The 25,013-nt window shown below is 38.5% G+C and overlaps 1 protein-coding gene across 2 annotated transcripts in view; it reads right to left on the reverse strand.

Annotated features, from left to right (window-relative positions):
* Positions 1-429: 429 nt before the first annotated feature.
* The window catches only part of LOC106884216 (propionyl-CoA carboxylase alpha chain, mitochondrial), an 82,151-nt gene continuing 57,567 nt past the window's right edge, over positions 430-25,013 (reverse strand). For both annotated transcript variants that reach the window (XM_014935468.3, XM_089357291.1), the window contains 7 exons: positions 24,354-24,456; positions 23,327-23,429; positions 23,139-23,237; positions 14,342-14,395; positions 7,206-7,346; positions 2,693-2,770; positions 430-669 (listed from right to left, as the gene is read on the reverse strand). In XM_014935468.3, coding sequence (XP_014790954.1) covers positions 601-669; positions 2,693-2,770; positions 7,206-7,346; positions 14,342-14,395; positions 23,139-23,237; positions 23,327-23,429; positions 24,354-24,456 — 647 coding nt within the window. In that variant the 3' untranslated portion in view covers positions 430-600. The remainder of the gene's footprint in view (positions 670-2,692; positions 2,771-7,205; positions 7,347-14,341; positions 14,396-23,138; positions 23,238-23,326; positions 23,430-24,353; positions 24,457-25,013) is intronic.

The raw sequence follows: 25,013 nt of genomic DNA on the forward strand, positions 1-25,013 counted from the left end.
TAAAATAAGAATCAAGGGTTCCCTAAGTCCTGAAAGAGACAGGCTGCTGAAAAATCTACCTGTTACAGCTTTACTATAAAAGGTATCTAATTGCTGAGCAAAGCAGGATCAGACGATATGAGCAACAGAGAGAGTAGAAAATTCCAGCGTCACATAACCTTAGCAGGGAGTTCCATCCAGACCTACCCTACAAGCAATAGAGTGTTCTTTGCTTGTGTTGGTCTTCTCAATCATTGCCAGACACACTGAGTCTCTGAACGTATGATTGGTTTCATGACATCGTCCATATGGCTCATCTAACATGATGGACTAATGGTTATGAATGAAATGCCTTTAATCTAGAGTAAAACAGAAATAACATTTGTATGACATCAAGTGTAGAAAAAAGCAGAAAACTGTACAATAACAATAATAATGAGAAAAAGAACATTAGAGAAAGACAATAGAATTTTATTAAACAGTTAAGTTGATGGATCAATGTAATTAGAGGGTTAGGGATCACCCAGTGCAGCAGATATTAATTTGCTACAAGTGCCTAAGAAGAAACAGGCGTGAATGTGGGAATTGAGGGTGAGGGTAAGAACAGCACAAAGGCAAGCTTTACTCAAGTTCTACAAGAATGTCACCCTCATTGACTGTGTCACCAGCTTTGAAATCAACTTTCTTCACCTGTAAAGATAAAGGGTAAAATATGAACACATTTGATAAGTTTCATTATTCATCAATACAAAGAAGCACACATGCATGCATACACATATATATAAATATATATATATTGAAAAAAAGTGTAGGTGGCATATGAGTGGGTATATATTTATAAAAAAGAAGTTTGAAAACGCCAATATATAAAAAATGAATTTTAATTTATAATTTTGTCACAGATATTTAACGTTTCGGTTCTTGAAAAAACGAACCTTATCAAAAATACATATTTAAAAAAATATTGTAATTAAATGAAAAGTTCATAATTGTTCCTTACTGGTGTCAACATAGTCCACGTGGGAGCATTTTTTGTTGGTTGTAGTAGTAGTAGTAGTAGTAATGACCGTATTGGTAATGGTGTATATATATATATATATATATATATATAAATTTACATAATATATATTAAATTTTTAATTAAAAACAGTTCACTAATGTAAACATTATTGGTCAACCGTACATAGTGTAGGTATTTTGTTTAAATGCCCATTGTGCTGCTGAACAGCATCTGGGGAAAGCATCCTACATGATGTCAAATGATAAAGAACACTGAGTGTACCAGACCAAGTGAGACAACTCATTTTACCATCCACTTTTCCATGCTTGCACAGGTTGGACAGTATTTGTTGAGGCAGGTTTTCAGCAGCTGGATGCCTTTTCTGTCACAAGCCCTCATCTGTTTCCAGGCAAGGTAATTTTTCTCCATAGCCAGGTATGTTTTTCATGGAAGACTGGAATAGGATGACACCACTTGTAGGTCAGTGAAATTCATTTACAACCATCATGGGAAAGCAAGACAAGGGGATATACACACACATCATGTACAAGTGTGCATGTGTGTGTGGTTGAGTCTCCTTGTCTTAACATCACAGGATAATTATGAGTGTCACTACCATACAAACACAAACCCTTATTTATAGTCTTTCATGGTAACATGTCTAGCCATGAGAAAATATTACCTTTCTTGGAAACAGGTGAGAGCTAGCAACAGGAAAAGCATCCAACCATAGAAAATCTGCCTCAATGAAAACTGTCTGGCCTTTACAAACATGGAAAAGTGAATGTTAAAACATGATAAACACACACCTTATATATGATCTCACACAGATTTTACACATATACACATATATGTGTGTGTACAATTAGATGTAGGGTTACTACTGTATGAGATAGAGCTTCAAGTACATTATCATTATCCAATCAGCTTCCAGTTAAGTGGTTAGTTGACCATTGTACTTAGCAGTGTTACTAGTTATGATATACAGAGCATATGTAATGGAAAATTAAGAGAGACACTAGTGTAAATACTTAGTTTCTACATACGTTTCAGCATTGCAGTTACTTGGAACTCAGTATTGAATGTTCTGAGTGCATTTGAATGCTTAACTGCAATGAATCCTCAGGAAAACACTTTATTGCCTTCTGCTACAGAGAGCAAATATATATATGATAAAGTGTTCTCCTGATGGTCCATTGCAATTAGACATTCAAATGCAGTTTGAAAATCCAATGCTGAGTTCCAAATAGTTGCAATGGTGAAACATACTTAGGAACTAAATATTTATACTGGTGTTTATCTTAACTTTACATTATACACACACACATATATATAATGTTATGATAAAACCACAACTCTTGTTAAATACAGCTACCCAGGGTTTCCTGGTCAAAACAATAACGTACACTGAGACAAAGACTGGGCATAAGAGGAACTAGATGTAGTATGCAAGAAAGAAAACTGCTCGGGGACAGGCAAGTGATGTGTATGGATGAGGGCAGCTGTGTATGGATGAGGGCAGCTGTCATTCAAACACACGTACGTACTCATGAACATACATACATACATGACTAAAATGTATGTACGTACATATGTACAATGACTAAAACAAATAGATAACCTAAATTATTTGGTGATTTTAGATAAAGAAAATTGGAATAGTAGGCAGCACTGAACAACAAAACAACAGTTTCTAGGCAACGCAAAGCTTACCTTCCCTGTTTTCCCAGCAACTAAACTGTTTTGCATTTTCATAGCTTCCAGAACACACAGTTCTTGACCTTCAGATACCTGGAAATATAAAGTACATGTATTCATAACTCTGTGTGCGCATGTGTAATTATGAAGTCAGGTGTGTATGAGAAGTGTACATAAAAGTACATTTATTAAGACAGGTGGTGAAGGTAGAGAGAAGGAGAAAGAAGTAAAAGATTAGAGGAGGAAGTGAAATCAAAAAAATACTTCAGCTTAACCCTTTTAATATTAACTTGCCTGCAACTACACGTGGTTCTATGATACAAACTTCCTGTTTAAAGTGATCTAAATTGAAACCTTCCTTCATAATATCCTACTAATTTATTTTCCAAACACCAGATTAATAATGACAGAATTATTTTGACTAAATTCTTCATTATTTTCAAAAATCATTGGAACAAAGGCAGAGTATTTCAACAAAAATATGGTAGCAAAAAGGTTAAAGTCATCTAAAGAAAAATCTTTCAACAAAATTTTGTGTCAATTTAATATCCAAACACCAGCTTAATAATGACAAAGAACACATTGAAATGTGGCCTCATTCATATCTATCATCATCATAAAAGTCAACTAGATTGAATAAGCCTTCACAATAACACCTTTCCACAAGAATCAATTTAATTTAACATAATAATGTCACCTGTCAGAACCATCATTCACAGTATGAATACAATACACCATCAATGAAGACATACATATATCCTTATCACCAGCATTTAACATCTATTTCCCAGGCTGGTATAGGTTGGACAGTTTGACCAGAGCTGGCAAGGAGGAGAGCTGCACCACCAGGTACCAGTCTGATTTGGCTTGGTGTCTACAGCTGGATGCCTTGCTATCACCAACCACTTTACAGTGTGCGCTGGGTGCTTTCTATGTGGCATCAGCATAGGTGTTTTTACATGGCACCAGCACAGGAGCTTTTTACATGGTGCCAGCATGGATGTTTTTACGAGGTGGTATCAAACAGTTCTGACTAGTTCTGAAGTGCACTAACAGATGGCAGCACATGGTTGCGTGTGCAATGACATTCATGAAGCAGTGTATTGAGTGAAATCACTGTGTTTACTTCACAAGTTGTGAAATTTGTATTCTTGTGATCACAAGCATGCTGTAGTCTGCAATTTTGTCATGAACAGGAAGTTGGAACAAAGAGCCAACATGAAATTTTGCATTAAACTTGGGAAGTCTGCTACAGGGGCATTGAGCATGCTTTGGAAAGCTTACAGCAATGAGGCAATGGGTTGTATGCAATGTTTCGAGTATTGCAGGAACTTCAAAAGCAGAACATTCCTGGAAGACAATGAGTGATCTGGAAAGCCTGCCACATGTGTCATCCCCAGAAATGTGGAGAAAATTCATCAGCTTGTGCATGAAGATGGTCAGAGGACAATCAACAACAGTGCTGGTGTTGTTGGTCTGGCGTATAGATCTGAGCAGGCAATTTTAATGTCTGAATTGAACATACAGCGTATCTTTGCCAAGTTTATCCCTTGCCTGCTGACCACCAAGCAGAAAGAACATCACAAAGTCTGTCAAAATCTCCATCAGCATGCTGTTGATGACCCACCCTTCATGTCAAGGATCATCACTGGTGATGAGAGTTAGGTCTATGGGTATGACCCTGAGATGAAGCAGCAGCCGTCACAATGGAAGAGCCCTTCATCTCCACAACTGAAGGCAGCATGGCAAAGCCACAGTTCAAACAAGAGCATGCTCATAATTTTTTTTTTTTTTGACATTCACGGTATTGTGCATCAAAGATTCATTCCCCAGGGTCAGACCATCAATCGAGAGTTCTACTGCGATGTTTTGAAGCATTTGAGAAAAGACATTCAGCGAAAGTGACCAGATCTGTAGAACACGAAGAATCGGATTCTTCATGACAACGATGTCCCCTGTCACTGAACTCTCCTCACTCCTGAGTTTCTCACCAGAAACATGTTATCAGTTCTGCACCCACAGGATTTAGCAACTGCAGACTTCCATCTCTTCCCCAAGATGAAAATGCAGCTCAAAGGTCACCGTTTTCACACCAATGTCAAAATAAGAGCACTTGCAGAAAATGAGTTCCAGGTCAGATTCCAAAACTGGCAGGAATGCTGGGACTGGTGTATTGCTGCACATACTCTCTTTACTCTTTTGCTTGTTTCAGTCATTTGACTGTGGCCATGCTGGAGCATCGCCTTTAGTTGAGCAAATCGACCCCAGGACTTATTCTTTGGAAGCCTAGTACTTATTCTATCGGTCTCTTTTTGCCAAACCGCTAAGTTACAGGGACATAAACACACCACTGTCGGTTGTCAAGTGATGGTGGGGGGACAAACACAGACACACATACATAATATATACGATGGGCTTCTTTTCAGTTTCCGTCTACCAAATCCACTCACAAGGCTTTGGTCGGCCCGAGGCTATAGTAGAAGACACTTGCCCAAGGTGCCACGCAGTGGGACTGAACCTGGAACCATGTGGTTGGTAAGCAAGCTACTTACCACACAGCCACTCCTGCGTCATGGTGACTATTTCAAACAAGATGATGTTAAAACGTAAGCAAATAAGTTTATTTTTTTATTAAACTTAACTAGTCTAGAACTTTTTGACACCACCTCATACATGGCACCAGCACAGGGCTCTTGCAGGCCATTCCTCCTCAGCAGCAAGAGCAGCATTAACAATTCTGCTGTGAAGGAGGAGTCTTCTTGAGTACAGTATACTTACTTCTGCTACTAACAAGAGATATTACATGTTAACATCAATATCTTTATTTTCCACCAGTAACATATGGCATTACATGCTGGTTACTACCAGCATTGTTTTAACATTTACTTTCCATGCTAGCATGGGTTACACAGTATATATTAAAGCAAATTTTCTACAGCCAAATGCCTTCTTGATTTCAACTCTCATTTGTTCTAAGCAAGATAATATTTCCCCATGGCCAGACATACTTTTCATGCAAGACTGGAAATGAACATTTGCTTACAACCAGGCGTGGCTTCCCTACCACATTGTTCTAAGTTTAGTCCCACTGTGGCACCTTGGGCAAGTGCCTTCTATTATAACCTCAGGCTGACCAAAGCCTTGTGAGTGGATTTCATAGCTGGAAACTGAAAAAAGCCCATCATATATATATATATATATATCTGTGTGTGGCAAGACTTCCTTTTGTACCTCCACAAAAACACCCCTTTCTTTTTTATTTAACTTTTTTTTTCTACACAAACCCCCATTTTCGGCTATGGAGAATACGAATCTGCAAAAAAATTGGCAAAAATTGGCATTTTAGGGTTAGGGTTGGGGATTTAGGGTTAAGGTTTTAGGGTTACGGAAAAAAGTGAAAAATGACGAAATTGGGGGGGGGGGGGGGGCTCAAGTGATTTCAAAATTCCAATTTTTGGCAATTTTCCAGAATCACTGTATCCAAAAAGGAGGGTTTTTGGCAAAAAAAAAAAATTTTTTTTAATAATTTGCGAGAAAAGAAAATGGGGATGGGAGAAAGTCTTTCCCTGTGTGTATGATTGCACCCCCCCTCCATCACTGCTTGACAACCAGTGTTGGTGTGTTTATGTTCTATTACTTAGCAATTCGGCAAAAGAGACTGACAGAATAACTACTGGGCTTTACAAAATAAGTTCTGGGGGCGATTTCTTCGACTAAAACCCTTCAAGGTGGTGCTCCAGCATGACCACGGTTAAATGACAAACAAGTAAAACAATAGAAAAATATATGTCAGATCAGAGGATTACAGAAAAGATAAGCTAAGTTAGAATTGACTAGCAGTACTCCATGTAGCTGACCCATCAAAATCATAGCAGCTTGCGAGAGTGGGTGTTAAAACATTGGCAATAATGATAATGAAAACTTCCTGCCATATAAAGTTATTCATTCAACTTGCTAGAAAATGAAAAATTTCTATAAAGAGAATTTCTCTTTGAGACATTTTCCAAAGTGGAGGTCTTTCCATGTTTGAATGCTTATGAAAGTGTTAAATATAATTGTATGCACCTGTATTTCAATCAAGGCTGCTTTGTGCATATTTAGTTAATTTTGAAAAAAAAAAAAAGAGAACATTGAATGATGAAAACCTGAGTATAATAATTATCATCATCATCATCATTTAGTGTCCATTTTCCATGTTAGCATGGGTAAGACTGTTTGACTAAAGCTGGAGAGCTGCCCCAGGCTCTAGTCTATTTTGGGTTGGTTTTTCTTTGGCTGGATGCCTTTCCTAATGCCAACCACCCCACAGAGTGTACTGGGTGCCTCTCGCGTGTTGCCGGCATGGCTGCCTCTCACATGTCTAAACAATATTTTTATGATCTTGTACAGCATACTTTTGATGACATGTATTTTCAAACAGTGTTGACTAAAAGCTAATCAATGAGACTTCAGCTCAACCATATCTAAGTTTAAGAGGAAATGGGAGGGAATCACAATCAAACAATGTTGTAAGCAGAGCAAAACATACCGTATCACCAGCAACAACAGCAATAGACTTTAGAATGCCAGGCATTGGTGCAACAAGCATACTGCTTCGGTCAACTTCCTGTTTAACAGGCATGTACTTCATCAGATCAGCTGCCAGTTCATCAAGTATGTTGATCTTAAACTGTCAAGGAAGAAGATTATTTTATAGTCACTTCAGATAATTTACAAATTTCAATTGCAATCAAATATTAAATAACCTGACATTAAAAATAAACAGAAAATTTCATATATTCTTTTACTCCTGGAAAATATTTATAGATGCCTCTACCTTGGACATTTCTTCATTATAATAGTTTATTATTGCCAGGAATGTGGCACAACTGATGTGAGGGAGTTGTTCTTCATTCAATAGACAGAACTAAATAATATTAATTATAATAATACTTTTCTACTAATTAAGGTAGTGAGCTGGCAGAATCATTAGCATGCTAGGCAAAATGCTTAGTGGCATCGCATTCATTTTTATGTCCTGAGTTCAAATTCTGCTGAAAATGACTTTGCCTTTCATCCTTTCGGGGTCAAAAAAAAAAGTACCATTTAAGCATTGGAGTTGATGTACTCAACTCAACTCTTCCTTGAAAGTGCTGGCCTTGTACCAAAATTTGAAACAAATAATTATAATTTTCTAAAGGCACAAGGCCAAAAATTTTAGGTGAAGGGTTAAGTCAATAACCAGTACTCAATGGGAATTTATTTTATCAACCCCAATAGAATGAAAGGAGAAGTCAACCTCAACAAGATTTGAACTAAAAATGTAAAGAGCTGGAAGGAATGTCAAAAGCATTTTGTCCACAGCACTAACAATTCCACCAGCTTACCCATAATAATGATCATTCTGTTATAGGTACAAGGCCTGAAATTTGGGGAACTAGCTAGTTAATTAGATCGACTGTGTGCTCACCTAGTATTTATTTTATCAACCCTGAAAGGATGATAGACAAAGTCAACTCAGATGGAATTGGAACTCAGAATGAAAAACCAGAGGAAATACCACAAAGCATTTTGTCTGACATGCTTACAATTCTGCCAGCTTGCCATCTTATAATAATCCTTTCTACTAAATGCACAAAGCCTGATATTTTGTGGGGAGGGAAATGGTCGATTATATCAACCCCAGTGTTTCACTGGTACTTAATTCATTGACTCTGAAAAGATGAAAGGCAAAGTCAACCTTGGCAGAATTTGAACTCAGAATGTGCAGATAGACAAAATACTACTCAACATTTTGCCCAACAATTTTAGGGCAAGATGTGTTCTAAAAAGAGTAATTCATGCAAGAAAGGAAAGTGAATGCAATCCTCTATCAGCACTGCGTATACTGGTCCAGCCATTTGTGTGGGACTGTTACATCTGCCTCTTTTGAGGCCAATTGCAAGAACTTGGTTGTTGAGGCTGCCTTATCTGCTTGTTTTGAAGAATACATAAGTCTAACCATTTGCTTCCCCACTTCTGTAGAAAACATGACAACTGGTATTAGTCTGTGCAGTGTTTTACAGAGTGGATTCTGCCTTTGCATGCATCTAGGTGTAAGAATCAGAGAAATGGAAGCTTGAGATGGCTTCTTGAAAGTGGTCTGCCAGACTGACAGTACAAGTGCATTCTTTGCTTGTTAGCAGAATATGTTCAACTACAATGAGGAAGAATCTCTTGCTTGAAGTTCTTGGAGAGGATCTGTAGGAAGTATCCAACACCTACGGTTGTAATAGAGGAAGTCTACAAAGACTGACTCCCCACTCCAGGCCCACATATTGACATAAGCTAATATTCAGCTTCTAAATAATAAGCTAAAATCAAAGAGTACAGTAAGTTTCCTTTTAATAGGAATTAACATAAATAAAAAGTGGGTGGTGGAGGTGGTGGTGGTGGTGATAGAAAGCAAGTCACAGGTGGGACTTGAAACAATATTTTTGACACAATTATTAAATTTATATTCATCATCATCATCATCATCATCGTTTAACGTCCGCTTTCCATGCTAGCATGGGTTGGACGATTTGACTGAGGACTGGTGAAACCGGATGGCAACACCAGGCTCCAGTCTAATTTGGCAGAGTTTCTACAGCTGGATGCCCTTCCTAACGCCAACCACTCAGAGAGTGTAGTGGGTGCTTTTACGTGTCACCCGCACGAAAACGGCCACGCTCGAAATGGTGTCTTTTATGTGCCACCCGCACAAGCCAGTCGAGGGGCACTGGCAACGATCTCGCTCGAAAATCCTACGGGAGCCAGTCAGGCGGTACTGGCAACGGCCACGCTCAAAATGGTGCATCTCATGTGCCACCCGCACAAGAACCAGTCCAGGGGCACTGGCAACGATCTTACTTGGCTTGCCGGATCTTCTCACGCACAGCACATTTCCAAAGGTCTCGGTCAGTAGTCATCGCCTCGGTGAGGCCCAATGTACGAAGGTCTTGCCTCACCACCTCAGCCCAGGTCTTCCTGGGCCTACCTCTTCCACGGGTTCCCTCAACTGTTAGGGTGTGGCACTTTTTCACGCAGCTATCCTCATCCATTCTCACCACATGTCCATACCAGCGCAATCGTCTCTCTTGCACGCCACAACTGATGCTTCTAATGTTCAGCTTTTCTCTCAAGATACTTACACTCTGACGGGTATTCACATTGACATTACACATCCAACGGAGCATACTGGCTTCATTCCTTGCGAGCTTACGTATGTCCTCAGCAGTTACAGCCCATGTTTCACTGCCATGTAGCATGGCTGTTCGTACGCATGCGTCATACAGTCTGCCTTTTACTCTGAGTGAGAGTCCCTTTGTCGCCAGCAGGGGTAAGAGCTCTCTAAACTTTGCCCAGGCTATTCTTATTCTAGCAGCTACACTTTCAGCGCACCCACCCCCACTATTAGTGCACCTGGAATTATATAGTTACTAAACAAACTTATTAAGAGTTTTATCAAATTAATCAATGGAAAATATTGATAAATGAAAATTAAATATTCCACCTTGATAAAAAGAGTAGCATTTGTACTAATACTACCATTCACACTAATACAACTATCAGTGCATTTAACAAGACACAGTTTCAGCTCATCTGAGGTTACTAGGATATGTCATGCCTCATTGGTTTGAGGTAAGCTAAACAACTGTTTTCTAGATACATGAGAGTATCATTAGTAAATAATCTATCTAAGGTCAAGAAACAGATTTGAAAATTAAGCAACCTGTAACTGGTCAAAAGTTAAATATTACTCTAATAATACTTTCAAGGCACATTTTCTTGGCATATTTAATGACATGTCAGTCCCAATGAAAGGCATTCACTCCCATCTCTTTATGGTTAGGTTAAGACAATGGTATCAAGGTAGATATAGTTGTCATTTCAGTCAAATCAAGTGACTGACTACTTAGTAGCTCCCTGTTAGCTTGTACAATCTTATCTAGTTTAAAGTACATTTTAAACACCAGAAGGGGAAGGTGACAAAATAACAACTGTAAAATAGTAGATTAGTTGTATCCTATTCCAAACACCTGAACCAAACAAAGACTTGTGAGTGGATTTGATACACAGAAACAAAAGAAGCTTGTTATACATATATACTTATACGTGTGTGCCATGTGTGTTTCTTTATGTCATGAGAACTTGTTCAAAAGGTAGTATGAAAGATTAAAAGAAGGTATCCAATTTTTATGAATTTGATACCTTGGGGGCAGAAGGACAGCTACAGAGGATGACCAAATCCCTGTCAGTGGTGTAAAATATTGTAATTTCAGCAAAAAATGTTTTATTGGCCAATTAGTGATAATAATGGTATCATAAAAGAAATGACTGTCTCACATGTAGCTAAGAATCATCAAAAGAAGGTGACCTGCAAGTTTTGAGATCATACACATGAGGACAGATGACCTGCTTTTGCAAAATCCTGTAGTCTATGTAAGAAGAAGAACCACTTTCGGTCTGTTTCTTGGTCCATAAGAAAATCTTCTAATAAGGTACATGAAGTTGATGCTGATGTAAATTATGTGACCAAGAATCTCGTAATGTCTTCAGCAATGGAGACAGTAATGTGAGTTATTTGATTTGTATTAAGATCAACAACATCAAAGTGTTAATGCAAACAGACACCAGCAATGATCTTACAATTATACCACAAAATTCCTGGATAGAACTAAGATTTCCAAAATTGAAACCACGTCATGCTTGCCTCAAACAGTTTGACACCTGAGCAATTAAATTAATGAGACAGTTTGAAGGTACTTTAAAATTTGAAACTATGGAAGATTTAGGTCAACGTCATTGTTGCAGAATCCTTTCAGAGGAATGGTCTGATTGGAACAGACGTTTTGAGGAGTGATGCTACAACACTTATCCATCATGCCAAACTGCAAAAAATCTAGGTGTCTAAAAGGTTATGAAGCCAATATAAAAATTAAATTAAATCTCGACAACTTCCTATCTACATTTATACTTTAGTTGTAGCCAAATTAAAGAAAATGATAGTTAACAACTTATTAAAAAAAGATGAAACAGGAGAAAGTAAGTGGGTTTCACCATTGGTTGTAGTTTGCAAGCCCAATGGTGATTTATGTATATGTGTTGATTACAAGATAGGATTGAATCCCAATATTGTTCTGATTCTTATCCTACACCTAGTGTTGAGATGGTATTACACAAGTAGGAAGCTATGAAGTATTTTAAACATGTTTAAGTGGGGATAAATATTACCAAAAGTTAATTTGGTTAACACATACCATGAAATTGAAATATCCAACGAGGCCCAGGAAATAATGACTGTTAGTACTCCACATGGATTATTAAAGTGGACACATTTACTATAGGGTACAAAAGCAACAAGTGCTATCTCTCAACAAGTTTGGAGAATGTATTGGTAGACATTACAGGTATAATTACTTACAAGATGACATATATAATAAATACACACACATAAATGTGAATGTAGGCAAGATCAAGTGGTTAAGAAGTCCATTTTGCAATTATAGGATCACAGATTCATCTTAGTCCATGACATCTTGGAGACAAGTTTAGTAACTAAACTTTTAGTTATGTAGAGCAGGGGTTTTCAAACTGTGGTCCGCGGACCACAGGGGATCCGCAGGGACAAGACAGGGGGTCCGTAGACAGCAAATGCTTTTTATGGGTAATTTGATTTTATATATGTTTTTTAATCAAAATCTTTTAATTGACAATAAACCTATTTGTTAAATACTGTTAAATAAATAAATGTAAAAATATATGTTATTTTAAGCAAATATTTATGTATAAATTTCATAAGCGTTTATAAGGGGGTCCCTAAGGTAAAGCCTGAAATATAAAAGGGTCCGCAAGTCAAAAAGTTTGAAAACCCCTGATGTAGAGTATAATTTGTGTGTATTATCACCACCATGTTAATGTCTACTATTCCATGCTTTCATGCTTCAGACAAAATTTGTTGAGGCTGATTTGCTATGCCCTGCAGACACTCATTTACAACTACCATGTATATCAAAACAAAGAAACACAAACACACACACGACAAGCTTCTTTCAGGTTAGGTCTACCAGATCTATTCACAAGGCTTTGGTTGACCTAGGCAGGGTTATAGTAGAAGACACTTGCTTAGGATGCCACACAGTGGGCAGATAGACTGAATCAGGAACTTTTCAAGCACACAGCCACATCTATGTGTGTGTGTCCATCCACATGTCACCATTGTTGAAGCTGTTTAGCATGCAAGAACCAGTGGAATGAAGTACCTTATTTGAAAACATGAGTTGGTATCAGGAAGGCGTCTGGTTACAGAATACTGCCTCATGAACTCTTGTCTAATCCATGCCAGCATGGGAAAAGTGAACATAAAAGCATGATATGGTGTGTGAGGAGAATTAAATACCTCTAACTTAATATTCCTGCAAGCGAGAATTCATTATTATTATTATTATTATTACTAGCTGATGTACCCAGTAATCCCCAGAAAAGCAGGCTTGTCCCTTGGTGCCATTCTCCTAATTGTTTCACTAATCCAATAACTGTTGCTACATACTGAGTTCAAATTCCACCTTTCATCTTTTTGGGGTCGATAAATTAAGAACCAGTGAAACACTGGGGTCGATGTAATCGACTAGTCCCCTCCTGCCAAATTTCAGGCCTCGTGCCTTTAGTAGAAAGGGTTATTATTATTAAGGCAGTAAGCTGGCTGAATCATTAGCATGCCGGGTGAAATGATTAGCGGTATTTCATCCGTCTTTATATTCTGAGTTCAAATGCTGCCAAGGTCAACTTTGTCTTTCTTCCTTTCAATAAATTAAATACCAGTGAAACACTAGGGCTGATGTAATCGATTAGTCCCTTCCCCAATAAATTTCAGGCCTTGTGCCTTTAATAGAAAGGATTATTAAGGTGGCAGATTGGCAGACTCATTAGAATGTCAGATAAAATGTTTAGCAGCATATCTTCAGGCTTTATATTCTGAGTTCAAACTCTGCTAAGGTTGATTTTGCCTTTTATCCTTTTGGGGTTGACAAAATAAGCACCATTTGAACACTGGGCTCAATGTAATCAAATTATCCCTCCTCTAGAATTGCTGACCTTGTGCCAAAATTGTGGTTGAAATCTAACTGGAATTATTTTGGATCCATCCCCACCAGTAAGTGTAGGTATCAATAAAATAACTACCAGCAAAACAATATGTTGTCATTTAATGGATAGTTACAAATTTAAAAAAAGTAAAATGAATATAATTGATTGCTAACAAAGACCCAAGATCACAAATGTGGGAAGAGGGAGAGACCAGTTGGTTATACTGACCCTAGTACATGACTACTCTACCAAACAATATAAGTGATAACTAATAGCAACTGGTAAAGAAAACTATTTTATCTATGATCCAGTAAAAAAGTCAATATTACATGTTGAGGAAAATGTTAAAGCATAGAGATTAATATAGAAACGGTAACCAGTGGACACTCGTAGAGAGAACTATTTTATCAAAACAGTATATGAATGGTAACCAATGGCAACTGGTGGAAATAACTACTCTACTAAAGCACAATAAAAACAGTAGCCAAAGATAACTCGTAGATACAAACGATTTTATCAAGACATGATATAAACAGTAGCAAACGGGTGGCAGAAATGTCATGCCAACCAAAAACTTACCACAGTTCCATATAATTGTATTTTCATTGATCCTGAAGGGTCTCGTGAAATCAACTGGAAAACAAGTAAACATGGATTACTGGACAGTAATAATGACAATGGAAAGGCATCGAAGAAATATCAACGGAGATAAAAATCAAGGACATGAAAGGTCAAAATTATGCTCCTGTAAAAAGGTCAATATTACATATTAACAGAAATGTCAAAGCATACAGATGATCAATAAAATATTGGTGACTGGAAGTCATATATTCATCATCATCATTTAGTATCTGCTTTCCATGCTGGCATGGGTTAGATGATTTGACTAAAACTGGTAAGATGGAGAGCTGCACCAGATTCCAATCTGATTTAGCATGATTTCTATGACTGGAAAATATATATATATATATATATATATATATATATATATATATATATATATATATATATATATAGTTAAAAAAAACAATAACAAAAAAACAACAAAGTGAGGACGTGATATGGATAGTATTATTGGACGCTCATGAAAGGAAAGAGAGAGTGTATGACGTTTCAGGCGTAGCCCTTCGTCGGAAAGATGGAAAGTCCGGAGAATGGAAGAACGGAGAAAGAGGAAAACGGTACCGATGCCCACGAGGTTACAGAACCTACAAGAATAGGTGCAAGCGCTAATATTTATAAACATGCGACATATTAATAAACATCTGTAAATGTACAACCATTCAGATATCTGAGTACCTTATTATTTTTTCCAATATATAATTCCTGTACATCACCTCTAAACCTTCCAATATATATATATATATATATATATATACATCAGATAGCCAAAAGGGAAGTTAGGAGACAGGTATATATAGCCAAGGAAGTAGCAGAAAAGAAGTTTGCCAAAGTTCAGCAACATGAAGACAAAAGAACTGAAGTATTTTGGATTGCAAGACAGTGTGTGAGAGAAAATTGTGATGTCACAGGAGAGAAATGTGTCTGCGTAGATGATGGTGCACTTGCTTTTAATGATTCAACAAAGAAAGAGGCTTCGAGATGCCATTATGAAAGACTGCTGAATGTGGTGAATGAATGGGAGGAAGAGAGTCTGCCAAAGGTTGACCCAATTGAGGGACCAGCTACTCGAATTGACAGTACCCTGGTAGATAAAGTAAATGAGGATATGAAGACAGGGAAAGCAACTGGCCCATCAGCAATCACTGCTGAGATGCTTAAGATATCGGGTTTGTCACCTGCATTGTAAATCAGGTAGTTCCTGAAGGAGTTATACCCAATGACAGGTGTAGCAGGACCATAGTCAACTGCTACAAGGGTAAAGGTGATGCTTTAGATAGAAATAACTATGGGGTATCAAATTATTGGATCAGGTGATGAAAGTTACAGAGAGGGTCATAGTCCAACTAATTAGTGAAAGAGTTAGCCTAGATGAAATGCAGTTTGATTTTGTGCCAGGCAGAAGCACCACTGCAGCTATATTTCTTGTAAGGCAACTGCACCACTGAAGCTATATTATCTTGTAAGATAAACCTCTGTACTTGGCTTTTGTTGACTTGGAGAAAGCCTTTAACTGGGTGCCCCAATCACTTATCTGGTAGTCAATGCAGAAACTGGAGATAGACGAGTGGTTGGCAAGAGCTGTACAGGGACACTGTCAGTAAAGTGAGGGTTGGCAACAAGTATAGTGAAGAATTCTGAGTGGAAGTAGGGGTTCACCAAGGATCAGTCGTCAGCACCATCTTATTCATTACAGCCCTCCAGGCAATAACAGGAATTCAAAACAGGCTGCACCTAGGAGCTTCTCTATGCTGATGACTTTGCTCTAATAGCTGAGTCACTGCCAGAATTAGAGAAAATTTAGGGTGTGGAAGCAAGGTCTAAAATTCAAGGGACTTAGGGTTAACCTAGCAAGAACCAAAGTCTTAGTAAATAGGAAGGCTGTCAAATCACAAACCCCTTCAGGTAGATGGCCCTGCTCGATCTGTAGAAAAGGCATGGGTAGAAACTCCATACGATGCACCCAGTATAAGCTATGGACACATGAGAGGTGCAGCAATATCAAAGGAAAGTTAACCGAGAAAATTGTATTTGTGTGTGGCAGATGCATAGGGGTAATAAGCACTGACGATGTACAGAAAACAAATTCCATCACAAGCCAGGGGGAAAAAAACCATAAGTAGTTGATAGCTCCTGCTACCTTGGCGACCAAGTCTGTAGTGGAGGTGGTTGCTCTGAGAGTGTAGTGGCTAGAATAAGAATAGCATGGGCAAAATTCAGGGAGCTCCTACCTCTGCTGGTAACTAGGGGCCTCTGGCAGTGAAACATAGACCATTGACTGCTGAGGACATGCATAGGCTTGAAAGAAATGAAGTTAGTATGATCCACTGAATGTGTAATGTCAGTGTGCATACATGACAGGGTGTAAGTGTCCTGAGAGAATAGTTGGGCACAAGAAGCAAGGAATGGGGGGGGGGGCAAGAGAGACGACTGGGCTGGTATGGTCATGTATTACTTATGGATGAGGACAGCTGTGTGAGGAAGTGCCACTCCCTAACAGTGGAAGGAACCTGAGGAAGAGGTAGACCCAGGAAGATATGGGATGAGGTGGTGAAGCATAACCTTTGAACAAGGGCCTCACAGAGGCAATGATAGGAGACCAAAACCTTAGGAGATATGCTGTGATTGAGAAGACCTGGCAACTAAAGTGAGATCACAGCCATGTATGTCCAGGTAAGAGTATCACTGATGTGTCAGGCGATATGATATGCTTGAGAAAACCTGTTGAGTGAAGTAAAACCAATATCATAGCTGCAGCCAGTATGTATGTATGTATGTGTATATGTGTGTGTGTATATATATATATATATAACTCTCCACAAAAAATCCCAAATTTTATTTAATTTGCTTTGCGGGGAGGACTGTTTTAACGAAGTTGCATCTTGTCCCTACCTTTGAAACGCGGAGTAGATAAAACAGGGGACAACTGATGAAGGGAATGTTCTTTATGTTGCATGTCTTGTTTCTCTATTTGTTTCTTTCGTTAATCGAAAAAAAGTTCATTTTCTATTTTTATGTTCTCGTTTTTCTTTTTGTTCAGGTTTTTTTTATGTCCTGTACCCATATATGCATGTAAATATACATATATATGTAGGTATGCACATATATGTATTCTCTTTTTTATGTATATGTATATGTATACATATATGTATACGTATGTATATATGCATATATTTATATTTTATTTATATTATTATGTTTTAACGCTACCCACCCATTTCCAAGTAAGTTTTATCTTAATAATTACGATGTGCACTCTTATTCTATATCTATTCTTTCTATCTATCTCCCTCCCTCCCTCTTCTTCCTATCTGTTTAAGTTGGGATTATTAAGCTAATCAAGTTCTTTATTTCAAACCAAACTAAATAAAATGACGTCAAATTTGGGCAGAATCAGTGTTGCAACTGGGGCGCATGGGTTGGGAGTTTGATCAGCAGAGGTGATCAGGTTACACATGCCATCCTTTTGAAAACACCACCGCCATCATCTAACCCCTCTTTGCCCATGGGTTAGGAACATCTGCCACAAACAAAAACTAACTTCCTATATGACGGCCATTGCCAGTACCGCCTGACTGGCCTTCGTGCCGATGGCACATAAAAGCACCCACTACACTCTCTGAGTGGTTGGTGTTTAGGAAGGGCATCCAGCCGTAGAAACTCTGCCAAATGCTGTGCATGAGAAAACCCGGTAGCCAAGTGAGACCGAAATCTAAGGCCTCAGCCAGTCCACTTATGCGTACCTTCCTTCATTGGACACCAAACTCCACTTGCGAAGACCTATTGAGGCAAGTGAAATCGAAATCAAGTTAAATTGGACACTAAACTCCACTTCCGAAGACCTGTCAGGTGTCATACAGTCTGCCTTTTACTTTGAGTGAGAGGCCCCTTGTCACCAGCAGAGGTAAGAGCTCTCTGAACTTTGCCCAGGCTATTCTTATTCTAGCAGCTACACTTTCAGCACACCCTCCTCCACTACTAACTTGGTCACACAGATAGCGGAAGCTATCAACTACGTCTAGTTTTTCTCCCGGGAATGTGGCAGAAGTTGTTTTATGCACATTTACAGTGTTTATAGCTCCTAAACATCTATATATACGATATATATTATACAATATATATAATATGATATATATATATATATATACGACATATGATGATATATAATAATAAATGATATATATACAATGTCATCACATTCATTCTTTTATTAAAGTTTATCACACAGTCACTTATTTCTCTAATTGTCTTAGATTAGCTGACCAAAAACTCTCAGATTTTTCAATTCTATTTTACTATTATCATCATTTGCTGTCTCGTTCAATTTTGCTACCCAAATTCCAAAAGAATATTTTTCTCCTTCGTGTTCTGATCACTAACCCCTTTCTCTCACTCTCTTTGCCTTACTCTGTCTCTCTCTTTGCCTTACTCTGTCTCTCTCTCTGCCTTACTCTGTCTCTCTCACTTTCTCTTTCGATTACTACTTGCTTCGCCAGGACTTACTCCACCAGCACCACCACCCTATATAAACTAATGCACGCTCTCAGATTCCCCAACTCGATTTTAAATACCTCTGCCAAAGAAATACGAATCTCGGAAGATGCTCAGATAAGAAGTTTGACTTTACAACCTCGTTCATCTACTCTTCACTATTCTGTCTATTTTATTACCATGTCATCACATTCATTCATTCATTCATTCATTTATTAAAGTTTATCACACAGTGACTTAGTGACTTCAGGATCAGGGCTAAGTGGTTGCCCAGAAGACGACCAGCATGGATGAGAAGGGTCTGGAAGCTTAAAGATCCTGCGAATGGACAGAGATTTAGAGACATATTACTCGAAGTCTTTGATGAAATAGAAGGGGATGTAGCTTCACACGATGTAGAAGGTAACTGGAGGTTTCTACGGGACAACCTGCTGAGGGCCACTGACCAGATCTGTGGATAGTGCAAAGTCCCCTCTCGACCCAAAATAACGTGGTGGTGGAACAATGTTGTTCACAGGGCTATTAGAAAAAAGAAACAGGCTTGGAAGAACGGTGATAGCAGGGAATTGTATCAGACTGCCAGAAGGGAAGCTAGGAGACAGGTTTATTTAGCCAGAGGGGAAGCAGATAAGAAAAAAATTGCCAATGTTCTGCACTGTGAGGACCAAAGACTTCAGGTATTTCGTGTTGCAAGACAGTGTGTGAGAGAGAATCGTGATGTCGTAGGAGAGAGATGTGTCCGCATGGATGATGGTTCACTTGCACTAAACAAGGCTGCAAAGAGAGGTTTGGAGATGTCACTATGAAAGGTTGCTCAATAAAGAAAATGAATAGGAGAAAGAGAGTCTGCTGAATGTCTACCCAACAGAGGGACCAGCTATCCGAGCTGACAGTACCTTGGTAGATAAAGCAATTAAGAGTATGAGAACAGGGAAAGCCCACAGCCCATCAGGAAGCACTGCAGAGATGCTCAAAATATCTGGCAGTGTCAGCTATAGCCTAGTCACCCGTATAGTTAACCAGGTGATACACAAAGGAGTCATACCCAATGACTGGTGAAGCAGCACCATAGTCAACTGCTACAAAGGTAAAGGTGACGCTTTACATACAAATAATTACAGAGGTATCAAGTTGTTGGATCAGGTAATGAAAGTCACGGAGAGAGTCAGTTTAGATGAGATGCAGTTTGGGTTCGTGCCAGGGAAAAACACCACTGATGCTATATTTCTGGTAAGACAGCTTCAGGAGAAATACCTAGCCAAAGATAAACCTCTGTACCTGGCTTTCGTTGACATGGAGAAAGCCTTTGACTGGGTCCCCCGATCCCTTATCTGGTGGTTAATGAGGAAACTAGGGATAGATGAATGGTTAGTGAGAGCTGTGCAAGCCATGTACAGGGACACTGTCAGTAAGGTGAGGGTCAACAGCAAGTACAGTGAAGAATTCCGGGTACAGGTAGGGGTTCACCAAGGTTCAGTACTCAGCCCCTCCTATTTTTCATAGTCCTCCAGGCGATAACACAGGAATTCAAGACAGGATGCCTCTAGGAGCTCCTCTATGCTCATGTCCTTGCTCTAATTGCTGAGTCACTATCAGAACTAGAGGAGAAGTTTCAAGTGTAGAAGCAAGGATTAGAATCGAAGGGCCTTAGAGTCTACCTAGCTAAAACCAGTCCTAATAAGTAGGAAGGTAGACAAACCACAAACACTTCAGGTAAATGGCCCTGCTCGATCTGTAGAAAAGGCGTAGGTAGAAACTCTATAAGATGTACCCAGTGTAAGCTATAGACACATAAGAGGTGCAGCAATATCAAAGGAAGGCTAACTAGGAAGAAGTTTTTGTTTGTGGCAGATGCTCAGGCACAATAAACACTGAAAATATGCAGAAAAGAACCTTGGCCACATTCCAGGGAGAAAACGTAGACTTAGTTGATAGCTTCCCATACCTAGGTGACCAGGTCAGTAGCAGGGGAGGGTGCACTGAAAGTGTAGCTGCTAGAATAAGAATAGCTTGGGCAAAGTTCAGAGAGCTCTTACCTCTGCTGGTGACAAAGGGCCTCTCGCTCAGAGTAAAAGGCAGACTGTATGATGCATGTGTACAAACAGCCATGCTACATAGCAGTGAAACATGAGTCGTGACTGCTGAGGACATGCCTAAGCTCACAAGGAATGAAGCCAGTATGCTCTGATGAATGTGTAATGTCAGTGTGCATACTCAACAGAGTGTAAGTACCTTGAGAGAAAAGTTGGACCTAAGAAGCATCAGTTGTGGTGTGCAAGAGAGACAATTGCGCTGGTATGGTCATTTGGCAAGAATGGATGAGGAAAGCTGTGTGAAAAAGTGCCACACCCTAGCGGTTGAGGGAACCTGTGGAAGAGGTAGACCCAGGAAGACCTGGGATGAGGTGGTAAAACACGACTTTCAAACATCAGGCCTCACTGAGGCAATGACTAGTGACAGACACTTTTGGAAATATGCTGTGCATGAGAAGACCCGGCAAGCCAAGTGAGACCATAACCCGTGGCCTTTGCCAGAGGTGTAGCTAGCCCACTGATGTGTACCTTTCCTTCATTGGACACTAAACTCTGCTTGCGAAGACCTGTTGAGGCAAGTGAAATCGAACCAAATTCGATCACTGGCACCTGTGCCAACCTTTCCTTCATTGGACACTAAACTCTGCTTGCGAAGAACCATTGGGGCAAGTGAAATCGAAATCAAACCAAATTCGATGACAGGCACCCATGCCAGAGGAACACTAACAGCACCATCTAAGTGTGATCAGTGCCAGAGCAGCTGTCTGGCTTCCATGCCGGTAAAAAGCACCATTTGAGCGTGATCGTTACCAGCGTCGCCTTACTGGCACTTGTGCCAGCGGCACGTGAAAAGACATCCGAGTGAGGTCGTTGCCAGTGCCGCTGGACTGGCTCCTGTGAAGGTGGCACGTAAAAAACAACTTTTCAGCATGGCCGTTGCCAGTACCGCCTGACTGGCCCTCGTGCCAGTGGCATGTAAAAGCACCCACTACACTCTCGGAGTGGTTGGCGTTAGGAAGGGTATCCAGCTGTAGAAACTATGCCAAATCAGATTGGAGCCTGGTGTAGCCATCTGGTTTGCCAGTCCTCAGTCAAATCGTCCAACCCATGCTAGCATGGAAAGTGGACATTAAACAATGATGATGATATATATATATATATAATATGATATCATTATAATATAGTATATATATATATAAAATATAATTATAATATATTATATATATATATAAAATATAATTATAATATACTATATATATATATAAAATATAATTATAATATACTATATATATATATATATATATATATATATATATAAAATATAATTATAATATTATATATATATATATATAAAATATAATTATAATATAATATATATATATATATAAAATATAATTATAATATAATATATATATATATATATAAAATATAATTATAATATAATATATATATATAAAATATAATTATAATATAATATATATATATATATATATAAAATATAATTATAATATAATATATATATATATATATAAAATATAATTATAATATAATATATATATATATATATAAAATATAATTATAATATAATATATATATATATATATATATATATATATATGATATATAACTATGAAGACTAGATAATCAACATTTAGAAGTTCCCATGGATAGCCAGTCTCAAACTCTTCAGTGATAGCTTGGATTATTATCATCAAAAGGTTTTCTGGATCAGAACTAACCTCAAATTAAACAATATTGATCAGCTATTAATGGATATCACTGATTATGACAAGTAACTCATTGAATTAACAAATGGATTAATTGAAATCAATTACAGCAAAATTACAATACTTCAGTTCCCATCAACCAAATCCACTCACAAGGCTTTGGTTGTCCCAGATCCATGAAAGACCCTTGCCCAAGGGTGACTGAACACAAAACCGTAAGATTAGATTAAGATTAGAAAAATGCAGGAAGAGATTATGAGAGATTATGCTAAGACTGTTAGACAGCTGCCAAATTCAAAAGAGTAGAAACAGAGTCATCATCATTATCATCATTTAACGTCCGTTGTCCATGCTGGCATGGGTTGGATGGTTTAAAACAAAACCTGCATCTATTGAGTAGATGACAGCGCTGACTTGTCACTATTTAGTCAATGACTCCATTTCTCTAAATTCAAGTAATAAGCTTTAGCCATTAAATATTAAATATAACAATTCTTTTTTTACCTGTACAGTGTGTGTCTTGCCATTAATGTTGGCTGTGATTCTAGGCTGTGACAAGGTGAATTCATCAGGAATGGTAGCAGTGTGGTTGTTTACAGTCACCTACAAGAAATAAGGAAACAAAGATGAAAGGGGCCATGAATGGGGAGAGAGCAAGAAAGAGACAGATAAGATGTGATGTCATTACTTACTTGATACTGTCTTAAAAGTGGAAAGTGAGTGACATCTGCCTTTATAGAATCTTCTCCTAGTTTTACCACAAGAGTCCATTTGCAAGGGGTTTCATCAACTGAACTACAAAATGAAACAATTGAATTAATTGAGGTAAAAGAAAGGTTAAACATCATAACCATCAGCATCATTGTTTTATGTTTTCCATGTTGGCATGGGTTGATGGAATCACTCAGTCCAAGACAGTTCTTATTAACTGTTGGCTGGATGCCCTCCCTTACACCAACCACTTTACAGAAGGTGCTCTTTATGGTGGAAACACCTCAAGTAAAGAGTACATTTTGCAGAATATTGGCAGCTCCAAACAGTGTTGATTTTTATAAGGTTACAATTAGTTAGTTGGCACTCCGTCGCTTACGACGTCGAGAGTTCCAGTTGATTCGATCAACGGAACAGCCTGCTCGTGAAATTAACGTGCAAGTGGCTGAGCACTCCACAGACACGTGTACCGTTAACGTAGTTCTCGGGGATATTCAGCGTGACACAGTGTGACAAGGCTGACCCTTTGAATTACAGGCACAACAGAAACAGGAAGTAAGAGTGAGAGAAAGTTGTGGTGAAAGAGTACAGCAGGGTTCGCCACCATCCCCTGCCGGAGCCTCGTGGAGCTTTAGGTGTTTTCGCGCAATAAACACTCACAATGCCCGGTCTGGGAACCAAACCGCGATCCTATGACCGCGAGTCCGCTGCCCTAACCACTGGGCCATTGCGCCTCCACATAAGGTTACAATAGTACATGTTATATTAAGTTCTTTAATGAATGTTGCGAACTTGTTAAATCGATATTGTTTTTTAACATAAACAGAAGACACACATATACAAGGATGAAACTAATATCAACCCCAGTATCTGACTGGTATTTTATTTCGCCAATCTAACTTTGGCAGGATGAAGTTGACCCCTATAGGACATGAATTCAAAAAAATATTTAATCCATCACTATAATGATTTAAAGAATTGGTAGTGACAACAAATATTTTTACTTACACATCTTGATTGGAGATAGCCCAAGATTTTAGCTCAGCTTTAGCATAGAGAACACTGGCTATGGAAGCTAGCTCAGACACTTCATCAGCTGATAGAACTTTGCCTGTAATCAACAGTAATTAAATAGTATTACAGAGTCATAACTGGCACAAAATAGCTTTAACTAGAAGTGAAGTATTTAGTGTAAATCTAAGATCTCTGTCCAGTTTACATCTAAAAATTTCACACATAATACTTTGCTTGACTTGAAGCTATGGCTGAAGATACTAGTCCAACAAACCACAAACTTGATTGAAGCTAACACTAAATAATTACAAAGCAAACTTCTTATCTACACCCATATCTGCATTGTAGGGACTTCAGTGAAGACCAGTGTATATATCTGGGGACAAATTAGTTTCGTATAGTTCATTTTACACCAGGCTCTACCTACAGAAGTAGTTCACTTCAGCATCATAACCTACAGTAAACTTCACTTCCTCTGGCACCTACTCAGATCAAGATAGACTGAGCTAGTGATGGCTAAGTGTCTTGGCCATGAACACAGTATAGTGAATGATACTACATTGTAGTACCAACTTACAGGACTGGACTGTCTACAGTTAAGTACTTCAATTTTAATCACAAAACTGAACTATATTATGGTACTTACAGTTAGAG

Source organism: Octopus bimaculoides, chromosome 9, assembly GCF_046866305.1.
Source record: "Octopus bimaculoides isolate indiv1 chromosome 9, ASM4686630v1, whole genome shotgun sequence".
Lineage (NCBI taxonomy): Eukaryota > Metazoa > Mollusca > Cephalopoda > Octopoda > Octopodidae > Octopus > Octopus bimaculoides.